Genomic DNA, 13,615 nt, shown 5'->3' on the forward strand with positions numbered 1-13,615 from the left:
CACACACGCACACACCATGTACACATACACACACACACAAACACCGTGCACACTAGTACACACCGTATACGCACACACACACACACACACACACACACACACACACACACACACACACACACACACACACACACACACACACACACACACACACACACACACACACACACACACACACACCGTGTACAACACACACACACACACCAAGTGTGCACACAGTTTTCTGGCAATTGTCCCAGTCTTCTCTCTCTCTGTGTGGTGGGTCGCCTAGTAACCTCAGGTCTGTGTTGTTCGAGGCCATCTGGACCCCGCGAACAGTCTCATCACACTGGGCTCACCAGCACCCCCTGCAGGCATCCACCGGGAGCTACAGCCTCACTCCATGGAGCACAGGCAACTGCCAGGCCTCCCATTTTACATTTTATAAGGCAGTGTATATAGATAACTAACTACAGAAGTGGTAGGGCAACCGTTGATATACGGGTCCATTGTCGTGGCCAGGGGATAGGTGTTGGCGATGGGGATTAGAGAATGTAGGTCTGGAGAAGGAGAGAATTGGGAAATAAATCAGCTTCTGGAGGAAGAGGTTTCATCCAGGTTTTTTTCTTTCTTCATCTGCAGTCCCGTTCTGCACCCTCTTGCTCTCTGCCTTGCTCTTTTCTCTCCTCTCTCCTTACCACACACACCCTCTCTCTACTCTCTATCCTTACCACCTCTCTCTCTGTCTCGCTCTGCAGTCTGCTTTCATCTCTCTCTCTCTCTCTCTCTCACTCTCACTCTCACTCTCTCTCTCACACACACACACACACACAACACGCCTATAACGAAGACAAGAGAACTGGCACTTATTGACATGTGTGTGTCTTGCTCACTGGTCCACCGCATATTTCCATGTTTCCGCGAACAGCGGGGTTAGGTTTAAATCCCTCTCCCCTCTGTCTCTCTCCCTCTCTCAGGTCTTCAGGGTCCTTGGTGCTGTAGAAGTAGTGGGAGGCTACCGGCAGACTCTCTGGGCATTAGTGTGAAGCCTCTTCTCTGCTGCAGTGGAGGGCTTCACGCAGACGGCTAGTCTGGTGAGTACTGCCGCCTCACACAGGTCCTCACCGGACCTGCACCCTGCACTGTGGGGACATTGGGAGCAGTAGGAGGCACTTTGTGATGTTGTAAATGTTTTTGTGTGTATTTACAGAAAATGTCATGCACATTTTTTAAAATTGCACCAAAGTGGATGATGTTCGTGTGTGCGCGTGTGTGTTATATGCTTAGCTAACCCTTGTTGTCTATCTGTCTGCGCTCTCAGGCTGTGTGTGCACTTCCGTCTGCGCCCCCAGGCTCGATGCATTGTGTGTGTGCGTGTGTGTGCGTGTGTGTTGTAGGAGTACTGACGCAGTGTGTGTCTCTCCCCAGGCTGGATGCATCACGCGGTAGAGCAATTTGGCGGGCGTGGCACACGGGAGCCCTTCCCTCTGGACGGACTCAACAGGGGGCCATGGGCTCCCGTCGGCAGCCGCCCCTGGCCGCCGCCCACCAGGTCTGTTGTCATGACGATGCCTCCTTCTGCCCCCCCCCCCCCCCTTTCTTGCAGCATCACAGAGCTTCTCTGCCTTTGTGGCTTTTTGATCTAGTCTAAATTGCTAACCTAATTGAGAACATTCTTTTGACGGCATATTTGAAGCAAGTCATTCTGCGTGACCGTTTGCTAATGTGTAGACGGTGCTTATCGTCACGCCAGGTGTTCACCTGGAATGAGCCAACACCAGCTCCTCCCCCATCTACCTCTCGGTCCAATGGGCGGACTGAACCACCCGAAATATTTCAATAATGGGTGAGTCCCCCAGCCTTCCCCTCCACTCTTTCAGCGCTGTTCCTTCCCTGTTGAGTACAACGACCCAGCCCTCAAACGTCCTGCCCCGGAACGGGGCTAGCGTCTGCGGCCGGTCGTCGGCCCGAGGGCCCTGTGGGCGGTGTTGTGACCCGTGTTCCCTGTGTTCCTCCAGACCCATGCCGGTGCGGGGAGGAGACAAACTCGACCTCCCCCAACACGCCTCGCTACCGGGCATGCAGCGGGAGCAGCCGAGAGCCCCTCCGCCTCACCCCGCGCACCACCACCACCACCCCCACCCCCACCCCCCGCCGCCGCACAGGGGGTGGGAGCAGCTCGGCCAGCTCTACGACCCCCACCCGCCCCCGTCACAAGGGGGGCCCGCGCCCGGGGACCACACCCTGCGACTGCATGCTGGTGGGGGTGGAGGAGGAAGTGGAGGGGGATGCTATGCTAACAACGGTGGTGGTGGGGGCGGTGGTGGTCCTCCTCCACCCAACCCCCACCTCCCCCCGGGCAGAGTGGGCCAACTGCTGAAGGTGAGCCAGAGAGAGAGCAGACATTACACACAGGGACAACTTTACACACGGACGCACACACACACACAGGTAAACAACAGTAATTGCAGACACACATACACACGTATACACACACGCACCCTATCAGGGGAGTCAAACGGAGCACTGGGAGATGAATACTTAAGGGAAGCTGATGATAAACAATGATTACAAAGACCTGTTTGTGTGTGTGTGTGTGTGGGCTTAACGATCCTGGTTGTCTTCCTTCCTCTCCAGTTCGGGGGGCCTCAGGAGCCCCATGTCCCCAGGGCCCCTCAACCACTGGGGGAAGAGATGTGGGCCCAGGTGCAGCAGGTAGGCTCTCTTTTAATTGGTTGAGGTCCTGTTTTTACAGCCGCCGTAACGTCGGCTCTATGCCGGCGCTTGCTATACTACGCATTTCCCCCGATCCGCTGGGAGCGACACACGTCTGTGATCTTTTGAAAAGATAAAGAAAGGAACTATTCGTCAATACGGTAGTACCGGTAGTTAAACAGATTTGCCGGTCCGAAAAAAACAAAACTGTTACAGAACTAATTCAACTTTCTTTGAACCTCGAAAAAAATACATTCAAGAACCAAGGCTTTCAGATACAATTGGCACTTAAACGCTGCTACGAATAGGGGGAATAATACAAGGGAATAATACAAATTCAGAACGTCTAATTTTCGAATGAAGTAGAATGTAATGGAGATTAAGGCCCAATCCCATTTCTACCCCTTACCCCTTCCCCTTCCCCCTCACCCCTTCCCCTTCGAAACAAGGAGGAGGAGGAAGGGGTAAGGGGTAGAAATGGGACTGGGCCTAAATGCATTGAGAGTAATTCAATGGAAACCCAGTCCAAACAAAGTCTCAGACAACAAGCCTGCGTCACTCACAGCGCCACCGTGTCCCCCCTCTCCAGCAGCAGAGAGGAGGGGGCTACCCCGTGAAGATGGTGGGGGGCCAGCTGAAGAGACCGGGCCCTCCAATGGGCGGGGAGCACTCTGTCATCCAGCACACCCCCGCTCTACACCCCGCCTCCCGGCCCAGCCCCGAACAGGACTGCTCCGCCAGCCCCAAGAGGAAGAAGAGACCCGACCAGGTAAGGAGGCGCCCAGGGGACGCTACGGGGGACGCTACGGGGGGACGCTACGGGGGGACGCTACAGGGGGCGCTCCGGTAGAGAACGGTTCTGCAGCGGGTTGCGCCCCACAGAGACCCGGCCCGTCGCCCTCCAGTCAGAGCGTTACGACGTCACCAGTATATACAGTAGATGGGGTCATGACCAATCAAAATGTACTGTTAGATGCGAATAGGAGATGAGAAGGAAATAGGGCTGGGATAAAAAGGGCATTAGCTATTTCATAAAGCGAGTGCAAATCATGTGTCCTAGTGTCAACTTTCCGAAAGTACAATTCTTATTATGAATCTTCTGTGACTGTTGTGGTTCAGGGGGTTGAGCTTCTCCCTGTCCTGCCCCCCCCTCTGAATCTCAAGGTGAACTAGCATCGAGTTCTTCCAGTGACTCACGTCTACGGTCCCTTCCTCCCCTCCTCCAGGTTCCCAACGGGGGGGTCCAGCGGTTCCCCGGGCCCCCGGCGGCCCCCCAGTCTCTCCACCCTCAGGCGGCGTCCCAGGGCCACTACCCTCCCCCTAAGCCGGCCTTCTGGAACCCCGTTGCCAAGGGCAACGCGCCCTGGCAGCCCCAGACCGCCGAGCGCAAGAGCCTGGCTCCGCACGAGTTCCAGGCGCGGACGGTAAGCCAGCTCCACTGAGCCACGCGACTACAGCCATGGTCCAGCCATGGTCCAGCCATGGTCCAGCCATGGTCCAGCCATGGTCCAGCCATGGTCCAGCCATGGTCCACGGTATGGCTGTGGTACACCGAGGGTACCACAGCCATACCGTGGACCATGGTCCAGCCATGGTCCAGCCATGGTCCACGGTATGGCTGTGGTACACCGAGGGTACCACCGTGGTACAGTGTTGATACCGGTCGTCGTGGCTACGCTCCGGGCTACCCTGAGCTTGCGTGGACGGATAGGATTTGCCAGCTTACACTGTCAAGCTTGTCTTATACAATTTAAATTAAAAACAATTATGTTTGTCAATTTTTGTCTCGCCTCTACTGGTCCATTGCTAGTACCATTGAAGTACTGGTTTCTGCTGGTGTTGGTGACGGTGACAGTGTTTGTGTGTCGTTGACGTGTTGACGCTCCTCTTCTTCCTTCTCCAGGAAACCAATAAGCCAGGCGGCTACGGCCACAAGCCCCCCGCCCCCGCCTCCACTCATTCCACGCTCTCCCCCTCCCTGGGGGGTTACCACCCCGGCCCCCAGAAGACGGGCTACCACCACCACTCCCACCACCTCCAACAACAACAGCAACAACAACAACAGCAACAACAACAACAGCCACCGGTGGTGAACCAGTCCCCCCACTCCTCGTACCCCCAGCCCGGGAGCGCCAAACCGGCCCCCGCCCCGCCCCGCCACCCCGCCCTGGAGCCCCACAGGGGCCACCAGGGGGCCTCCCACGCTCAGTCCCACCATACGCCACCCAGGGGTGCCAGGGAACCAGCCCCGCCGCCCCGGTCTTCACCAGCCAACCCCCCAGCCGCGACCAGCAGCAGCGTGCCTTACAGTCACTTCCAGCCTCACGCGGGGCTGGGGCACCCGGGCCCCCCCGCGCCCTCCCCCCAGCCCACCAGCAGCACCGCCGTACCTCAGCAGCAACCCGGCACCGCCCGCGACGACTGGAAGTACCAGGGCCGGGCGGGCAGCCACTCGCTGGTGAGTACCCTGAGAGGAGAGCCTCAGTCTGGTGCCAGAGGACGTGTGGGCCTGCCCTGGGCCCGAAGGCTGACAAGACGCTGCTTACCCTTAGCCTCATAGCATTATTGTCTAGCTCATATTTTAGGGTTCATCATGTATGTAGCATCAAATATGCCCAAGTGAAATAGATGACTTAGGCAGATTGTGATTATGGAATGTAACAAGCGCTCTGATTGGCCTAGGATGCAGCCAATGAGGCACAGTGAATCAGCAGCGTTAGGAGAGTAGAGTTAGATATCACAATTGGACCAAAATGTGACTTGGGAAACTATGCTATGAGGCCACCAAATTCTTATGGGTTACTGTTACTCCTATGTTTATGAAGAATCAGACGCATCATTGATACAATTTGAAATGATCAAAGTCCTGGAAAAGCAGCGAGCAGTGTGTGGTTCTGTAGCTAACCAATCAGATGTCTTTGTGTTTTCCCCAGGAGGCGGGACTCTACAGGTCCACCCAGATCCTACCTCAGGGCCAACAGAGCCACGCCCCCTCGCTACACCACTCCCACCCCCACCCCTTACACCACCACGTCAGCCCCCCTCTAGTGAACCCCACCCGTACCCCTGTGATCACCCCCAACCCCCCCGCCCCTCAGCCCTCCTGCTCCGTCGGTGGCTACGGCAACAACAACCACAACAACAGTGGTAGCGTCATCGGCGGCCGACCCCCCGGGGCTGTTTCCACGGCAACCACAGGGAGCTGCTTGGTCAGGAACGGCGGAGGAGGAGGAGGCGGAGGCAGCGGCGGCGATGTACTCTGGCAACGAGAGCGGGCGCCGGCAGCGCAGACCCCCAACCCCGCCCTCGCCCCCAACACCTTCCAGCGGGACGCCCTGCTGCAGTCGAGCTATCAGGGAACCCAGGCTGGCTCCGCCCAGCACCACCACCACCACCACCACCCACAGCACCACCACCCACAGCAGAGGGTGGTGCACCGACCACAGCATCAGGGAGCTCCCAGCGCCGCGCCCCCGCCGCCGCCCCCGCCCACACAGGGCGAGAGCGCCTACTACCGACGGACCACAAAGGCGGAGCAGCACGGCACGCCCAAACCTCCACCCCCGCCGCCGCCGCCGCCGTCGTCCTCCGTGTCCTCGCCGGCGCTCTCCTCCTCCCTGTTCTCAGGTTTCCAGCGGGCGGGGGAGAGCGTGATCACCAGCAGACCCTCGTCAGTCCTCCCTCCCTCCTCTGGTTCCCTCAGCTCCTACACTCCCGTGGCTCCGTCGGGCCACCACCACCACCAGCACCACCACCACCAGCAGCACCACCACCACGCCGCTGCTGCTGCTGCTGCTGCTGCTGCTGCTGCTGCTGCTGCCCGACACGCCCACCCCGGCCTCCCCAGAGTGGGGCACCAGCCAGGCTCCACCCCCCAGGGCACCGGCCAGGCCCGCGGCCAGCCCCAGCTGTGTGCTCCGGTGCCGGCCTCACAGTCCATCGAGGAGGCCCTGGACAAACTGGACGCCGAGCTGGAGGGCCACATGCAGGCGGAGGAGACGAGGAAGAGGGCCAGGGAGGAGGAGGAGGAGACGGAGAGGAAGAGGCGAGAGGAGGAGTGTCAGAAGAGGCGGGAGTGGGAGAGGCAACAGGAGGACAAGAGGAAGAAGGAGGAGGAGGAGGAGAGGAAGAGGCGAGAGCTGGAGAGGCAGGAGAGGAAGAGGAGGGAGCTGGAGAGGCAGGAGAGGAAGAGGAGGGAGCTGGAGAGGAAGGAGGAGGAGGAGTGCAAGAGGAGAGAATGGGAGCGGCTGGAAGAGGAGAGGAAGAAGCAGGAGGAGAAGAAACGGCAGAGGGAGTGGGAGAGGAAGGAGGAGGAGAAAAGACAGAGGGAGAGACAGGAGGAGGAGAAACGGCAGAGGGAGTGGGAGAGGAAGGAGGTGGAGAAACGGCAGAGGGAGACACAGGAGGAGGAGAAAAAGCAGCGGGAGAGACAGGAGGAGGAGAAACAACGGAGGGAGTGGCAGGAAAAACAACGGAGGGAGTGGGAGAGGAAGGAGGAGGAGAAACGACAGTGGGAGAGGCAGGAGGAGGAGAGGAGGAGACTGCAGCTGCAGCAGAAGAGGAGGGAGGAGCAGGAGGCCAATGCTAAAGGCAGAAGAGAGCAGACGGCCATGGACAACCTGGAGAGACTGCTGGCAGGCGACTCCTCGCCGCCCCCCGCCCTCCCTCGCCTCTCAAGCCCCCCCGCCCCGTCTGCCTCAGTCACCCAGGCCTCACCCCCTTACCCCTGGCTGAGTCGCGGCGGGGTACCCCCCTGTCCTCCGTCGGCCCCGGCACCCAGCACCGTCACCGCCGCCCCCGCCAGTACCCCCCTGGAACGACTGCGGCCGCCCCCCCTCACCCCCCAGACGGAGTACGCCAGAGAGAAGCAGCGGCAGAGAGAGCTGTGGGGCCACAGCCCCCCCACGCTGCACCACGCACCGGGGTTGACCCAGTCCCCCTTCCCCCCGACGCTTGGCTCCCCCAAAGACCCTTTGAGGGGCCCGCAGCCCCCCAGATCCCACCCGGGGCCACTCCCCTCCCTGCCCACCCTTACGCTGGGGGAGCCCCCCAAGCTGTACCAGGCCTTCCCCAGGGAGGGGCCGCCACCCTCGGCCCCCGGGGGGCTGCTCCTCCGGCCCCTGGACGAGGACTCTGACGGCGGGCCCTTCGAGGAGGAGCCGTCGGAGCTGTCCACGCTGCTCCCCGACGGCCTGGCCAACATCATGGCCATGCTGGACGAGTCCATCCAGAAGGAGGAGGCCCTGTGCGTCGGCGGCCGCCCCCCCGGCGGCGACCCGGCGGCGGCGGCTGCGGTTGGGGGGCCCGGGCTACCCCTGCGCCCCGGACCTCATCCCGGCGCCCAAGCACCCGGCCAACCAGGAGGAGTTCGCCAGCCCCCCCGTGCTGAGCCGGCAGGGCTCGCTGGCCTCCCCCTGCAGCCGCACCTCCTCCTTCAACGAGGAGGACGAGGAGGGCCCCAAGGCGGCCCCCGGCGCCGGGCCCCAGCTCCTCCAGCGGCCCCGCTCGGGGCCGGGCCCCGAGGAGAACACCAACTACCGGCACAGCGACCTGGCCAAGCTGTACGGCCTCCCCGAGCTCAGCAAGAGCGAGGGCGGATGAGGAGGAGGACGAGGAGGAGTCGGAGACGCCCTCCAGCTCCCCGCCGCCGCCCCAGAGGCCCCACCTCCACCAGACGGGCGTCAGCAGTATGTTCAAGTCCCTGGCCACCGTCAAGGAGAGCCAGAGGTACGCGTACCGTGGCGGGCCCTTCGGCAGGCCGCCACCCTCCGCCCTGCTCGGGGTCAAGTACTCGTCGTCGCTGTCGCTCGGGCCCCACATCCACCGGCAGCAGAAGGAGGGCAGCTCCCCCACCTCGGACCCCAGCCACCCGGGGGTGGCCCCCGACCCCAAGACCTCCCGTATCCCCTGGCGGAGAGCAAGGCGGCGATAGCCGACGTTCGGAGGGAGGCGACGGACCAGAGGACGGCTTTCGTCCCCTCCACCGTGGAGCCGGCGGACATCAAGGAGGAGGCGATGGAGAAGCTCACCACCATCTCCGAGACCTCCCTGGCGGAGCTGGGCCGGAGCTGTGACGTCCTCATCGGTCGGCACGCCGACAAGAGGAGCTCCCCCGAGCGCCACATCAAGTTGGAGGACCGGGGACACGCGTCGCACGGGAAGGAGAAGGAGCGCGAGAGGATCCAAGGACAAGAGCCGAGAGCGGGCGAGGGAGAGGGACGGGGAGACGAAGAGGAAGCACAGCCACAGCAAGAACCACGAGGAGCGCAAGGAGAGGAAGAAGCAGGAGCGGGAGAAGAGGGCCGATATGGCCTTCTCCTCCTCCTCCTCCCCCGCCCTGTCCTCCCACGCCGGCTCCGGCCACCGCAAGCGCCACAAGGAGGGCAAGAGCCACAAGGAGAAGGACCGGCGGATCCTCGGAGACCTGGACCTCCAGAGCAAGGAGCAGCGCGAGGAAGAACCGCTCGCACGACAAAGAAGAAGCAACGTAAGGACACGACGGCCGGCTCCGCCAGCGAGGGGGGAGCCCGGCGAGTGGACGTCCAAGGGGCGAGGCGCCCTCCTCCTCTTCTCCTCGTCGCCAAGCCGCTGGACCCCCGAGGCGGAGACGACGGCGGTGGCGGCGCCGACGACTTCCTGAAGCTGAAGGCGCTTCTCGGGACGGGCCCGCCCAAGGAGCTGAAGATCCGGCTGATCAAGGTGGAGAGCGGCGACCGGGAGACCTTCATCGCCTCGGAGGTGGAGGAGAAGAGGATCCCGCTGGAGGAGATCACCATTAGGAACAAGGCGGGGGAGATCATCAGGGCCTGCAAGTGAGTACCCCCCGAGGACCAGTCACCAGTGAGACTCATTGATATACAGCCTTCTGAAACCATGAATAATAAGTATAAGCTGAGGAGCAGGTATTTTATTTCTAGCTATTGGTTGCATTCACATTAACGCTCAGAAAAGCCTCTGGACCTTTAAAGCATTTTAAAAAATAAAAAGGAAGAATGGCCCAATATAAAGCTAAAGATGTTTTATTAGTTTGGATTGGGATCCCAAAAGGAACGGTCCACCCCGCAGCATTACGTCTCCTGTGTTTGAGAGCCTTGATTGACCCTGTTCTCCGCGCTCCCAGGGGATCCAGGGTCAAGGGGAAGTTCAGAGAGTCCTACTTGCTTCCGGCCTTCTCCGTGAAGCCCCCCACCATGACCTCGGAGGTGCCCCTCCCCAGGGAGAAGCTCTACCCTCCGACACCCCAGCATTTATGTAAGTCGCCAAACGCGCTAAACCAATGAATGTCTGATGAAGCTTTGAATTAGACAACCATACCGTTCAGATTGGGTTGTGTGTTGTTCCTCTGGTTATTAGTGTTTTTCAGGTGCTTATGATTTAAGTCTGCACAAAGCCTATTTGTTGGGTTACCTTATAAGCCTACCTCACAAACAATTGACAGCCGTACTTCAAATGACCGTGTCCATGATCTCGATCCTGTTCAGCTGGAGAGCAAGAGGGACCGCCTTCTCCCCGGTGCTGCTGCAGTTCTGCACCGACCCCAAGAACCCTGTGACGGTCATCAGAGGCCTGGCTGGATCGCTTAGACTCAGTACGTACTCACACACTGCTAGTCTCACCTCCTCACTGTGGGGTCATTCAGCGGACGCTTGATCAAAAGCGAGAGTGCACTCAGATGGGTCCTTAGGAAGCGATAGAGGGTATGGGGCATTACAACATCCTAGATTCATGGCACGTATGTGTTATATTGTCTCCTGACTAAACACAAGGTGAATGACGTTAAATCATTATGTGCCCCAACCAACCAGTCACAAAGAAATGCCACAAAGAATGGACGTAAAGCAAGGACACTTTATTAAAATTAACCCAGAAGTTGATGGAGTATTCTTGCAACCGGAGCTTAATAATAATAATAATAAGTTGGGTGGCTATAAGCCCTACCCACGCTCTTCAGTAGAGGTAGGACCCGACGGGAAACCCGCTCACCCTAGAACCTCCCCCTTCCTCCTCTAGACCTGGGCCTGTTCTCCCAAGTCCCTGGTGGACGCCAACGCGGAGCAGGCGGTGGAGGTCCGCACCCAGGTGCAGCAGCCCGCCGACGAGAACTGGGGACCCCAGCGGCACGGGCCAGCCTGGCCCTGCGAGAGCAGCCGCTCCCACACCACCATCGCCAAGTACGCCACAGTACCAGGCCTCCAGCTTCCAGGAGAGCCTGCAGGTAAGAAGACCTCCCGACCCTCAGAGCCCCATCCCCTCGAAACGGCCGTCACCCCGGATGGCACCAGCGCTCCCAGCTCAGTGATGAGCCCTCATTGAACTCCTGTGTCTGTACGTTTGGGTGTTAACATTTACATCCATGTGTCCGCAGGAGGAGAAAGGAAGTGAAGAGGAGGACGAAGAAGAGGGTGGACCAAGACGGAGAAGAAGCCATTGAGTTGTCTTGACACACCCAGCAAGGACCCACCTAAAGAAGCTGGCAGCAGGTAATAAGAACCGTCCGTCTATTTTAACTGGTAATAAAAAAGTGAATGCGTGGTTTGATATCTATGTATGTGCTTTCCCCTCGTCAGTGGTGAGCAGAAAAGCCAGTGGGGAGATCATTAAATTCGGCACCAACATCGACCTCTCGGACCCCAAACGGTACGTAGTCAGGAAATCCAAACCGTCCGTCACCTCCTATCCAAAACCAATACAATTGATTTACAAGAAGGCTAGACAATGGGGTTTTTACTTATTATAGATTGATCTTAAAGTATTGGGTTGAAGACCCCTAATCCCCCGTTTCCCCCCCCCCCCCCCCCCCCCAGGTGGAAGTCCCAGCTGCAGGAGCTGCAGAAGCTGCCCGCCTTCATGCGCGTGGCGTCCAGCGGTAACATGCTGAGCCACGTGGGCCACACCATCCTGGGCATGAACACCGTACAGCTCTACATGAACGTCCCGGGCAGCCGCAACCCAGGTAAGACCCGCCCCCCAACTCGACCACCAATCGTCTGGTTGGGTGGTCCCGAGTCCCCCGATGACCTCATTCGTTTTTCAGTTGGTCGTAGAAAAAGGGAGTCATGCTAACATCCATTTTTTTTTGATTCATGGAGGATAAGAAGTCTTATTTTACAAACCAGGAAACACTGAAAAGGATCTGAAACCATATTCTTGCACCTTTTTATTGAGGGCTTCCTCCTATGTCCAGATGTCCAATCAATGTAGTGATATCTCCTGACGCATACAGCCATGTAACCTTCCCTCCGTTGCCCCCCGCAGGTCACCAGGAGAACAACAACTTCTGCTCGGTCAACGTCAACATCGGCCCGGGGTGACTGCGAGTGGTTCTCTGTGCACGAGAACTACTGGCACGCCATCAGCGACTTCTGTGAGAAGTAAGTGTCGTTCGGCCGATGGTGTCCACAGCAGGACCTGTCAACCAGGTCCCTAGAGAGGGTCTGTTTACCTGTTGGGTGAACAGGGGCCCTTAAACACTTCTGGTACCGTAGAGACGTCATGCCGACTTGGGAGGCCTAACGTTGGGTTTCTGCTCAGGCACGGCGTGGACTACCTGACGGGGGTCCTGGTGGCCAGTGATGGGAGGACCTCTACAAGGCCAACATCCACGTGTACCGCTTCATCCAGCGGCCGGGCGACCTGGTGTGGATCAACGCCGGCACCGTGCACTGGGTGCAGGCCGTGGGCTGGTGCAACAACATCGCCTGGAACGTGGGTCCTCTCAATGGTGAGCCGGGCTGGAGCCGTGGACACCCCATATATGGGCATGAGCTAGCTAGAAGCTGCGGGCTAATGCCACTGATGCATTGACATTAATCGAGTAGTTACCTGGCTTGTTTGCTCCCCGAATGTGTAACGCCTCCTGTGTGTGTGCGTGTGTGTTGTGTGTGTAGCATACCAGTACCAGCTGGCTTGGAGCGGTTTGAGTGGAACGAGGTGAAGAAGGTGAAGTCCATCGTCCCCATGATCCATGTGTCCGGAACGTGTGCGCGCACGTCAAGGTCACCGAACCCCGACTACCTTCAAGATGCTCAAGTGGGACGTGGGGGAAGGAAAATGGTCATCTAAAGGGGAAATATTTAGTACTGGTGTGAGATGGAGCCAGCTAATGCAGTAGGGTGTTATCGTTGTAGAACGCTCACTTTGTATCTCCATCTGCAGGCCACTGTCTCCTGCAGTCCATGAAACACCATCCAGGTGCTGAGAGACCAGCTGGTGGCGGGGGCAAGAAGATCTCCTACCAGAGCCGGCGTCAAGGACGACCCGCCTACCTACTGCAACGACAGGTAGAAGTGAGTACACAGCCCTAGTGTTAGCCTCTCTATTCTGAAGCCCCCATGATACTGACGGATAGAGGGATGGCCACCCCCCCCCCCCCCCCCCCCCCCCCACCCACAACCCCCCCGAAATATTATCTGTGGCCATCTGCGACCACAAAATCCCCTACTGATCCCCAAAGCAATTCAATTCCCATCCAAGCCATGAACGGTGATCTTTCAAACTACCTGCCCCACTGTTGCACGTTCCACTGATGTCAATGGCGCGTTGTGTCCACCAGGTGGAGGTGTTTGACCTGCTGTTCGTGACCAGCGAGAGCAGCAGCAGGAAGACGTACGTGGTGCACTGTGAGGACTGCGCCCGCCACCGCAGCCCCAGCCTGGCCAATGTGGTGGTGCTGGAGCAGTAACCGCATCGACGAGCTCATGACCGCCTACGACTCCTTCAACCTGGTAAGAGCCCTCCCACCACCTCATACTCTGGCTCGCCTGTCTGGAGTGATCCTGACGTCTCTCTCTCACTCTCTCCCTGCAGTCGTCCGTGTCTGGCTCCCGGTGACAGCCCTCCACCTCCTCTCAGTCATAACCAAAACTCCTCCCAGCCGGGACAAAACACAGCATTTCACTTTGCAACCGTCATTATAAAAAAA

At 58.9% G+C, this 13,615-nt stretch overlaps 1 protein-coding gene and 1 long non-coding RNA gene across 3 annotated transcripts in view; both read left to right on the forward strand.

The window, feature by feature from the left end:
• The window catches only part of LOC130370354 (uncharacterized), a 38,587-nt gene extending 37,519 nt beyond the window's left edge, over positions 1-1,068 (forward strand). For both annotated transcript variants that reach the window (XR_008893029.1, XR_008893028.1), the window contains one exon: positions 957-1,068. This is a non-coding gene — a long non-coding RNA (uncharacterized LOC130370354). The remainder of the gene's footprint in view (positions 1-956) is intronic.
• Positions 1,069-1,412: 344 nt separating this feature from the next.
• On the forward strand, positions 1,413-13,615 carry kdm6ba (lysine (K)-specific demethylase 6B, a). Its single transcript, XM_056576212.1, is given in 33 exon segments — positions 1,413-1,531; positions 1,998-2,361; positions 2,617-2,694; positions 3,284-3,463; positions 3,921-4,118; positions 4,598-5,152; positions 5,628-7,999; positions 8,001-8,286; positions 8,288-8,597; positions 8,600-8,874; positions 8,876-9,149; positions 9,152-9,506; positions 9,815-9,949; positions 10,182-10,282; positions 10,705-10,720; positions 10,722-10,872; positions 10,874-10,909; positions 11,060-11,095; positions 11,098-11,174; positions 11,272-11,331; positions 11,499-11,647; positions 11,950-11,999; positions 12,001-12,065; positions 12,226-12,247; positions 12,249-12,269; positions 12,271-12,415; positions 12,582-12,596; positions 12,599-12,730; positions 12,850-12,878; positions 12,880-12,984; positions 13,247-13,372; positions 13,374-13,418; positions 13,501-13,615. Coding segments are annotated over 33 exon segments (6,906 nt in total). The 3' UTR covers positions 13,525-13,615.

This window comes from Gadus chalcogrammus, chromosome 17, assembly GCF_026213295.1.
Source record: "Gadus chalcogrammus isolate NIFS_2021 chromosome 17, NIFS_Gcha_1.0, whole genome shotgun sequence".
Taxonomy (NCBI): domain Eukaryota; kingdom Metazoa; phylum Chordata; class Actinopteri; order Gadiformes; family Gadidae; genus Gadus; species Gadus chalcogrammus.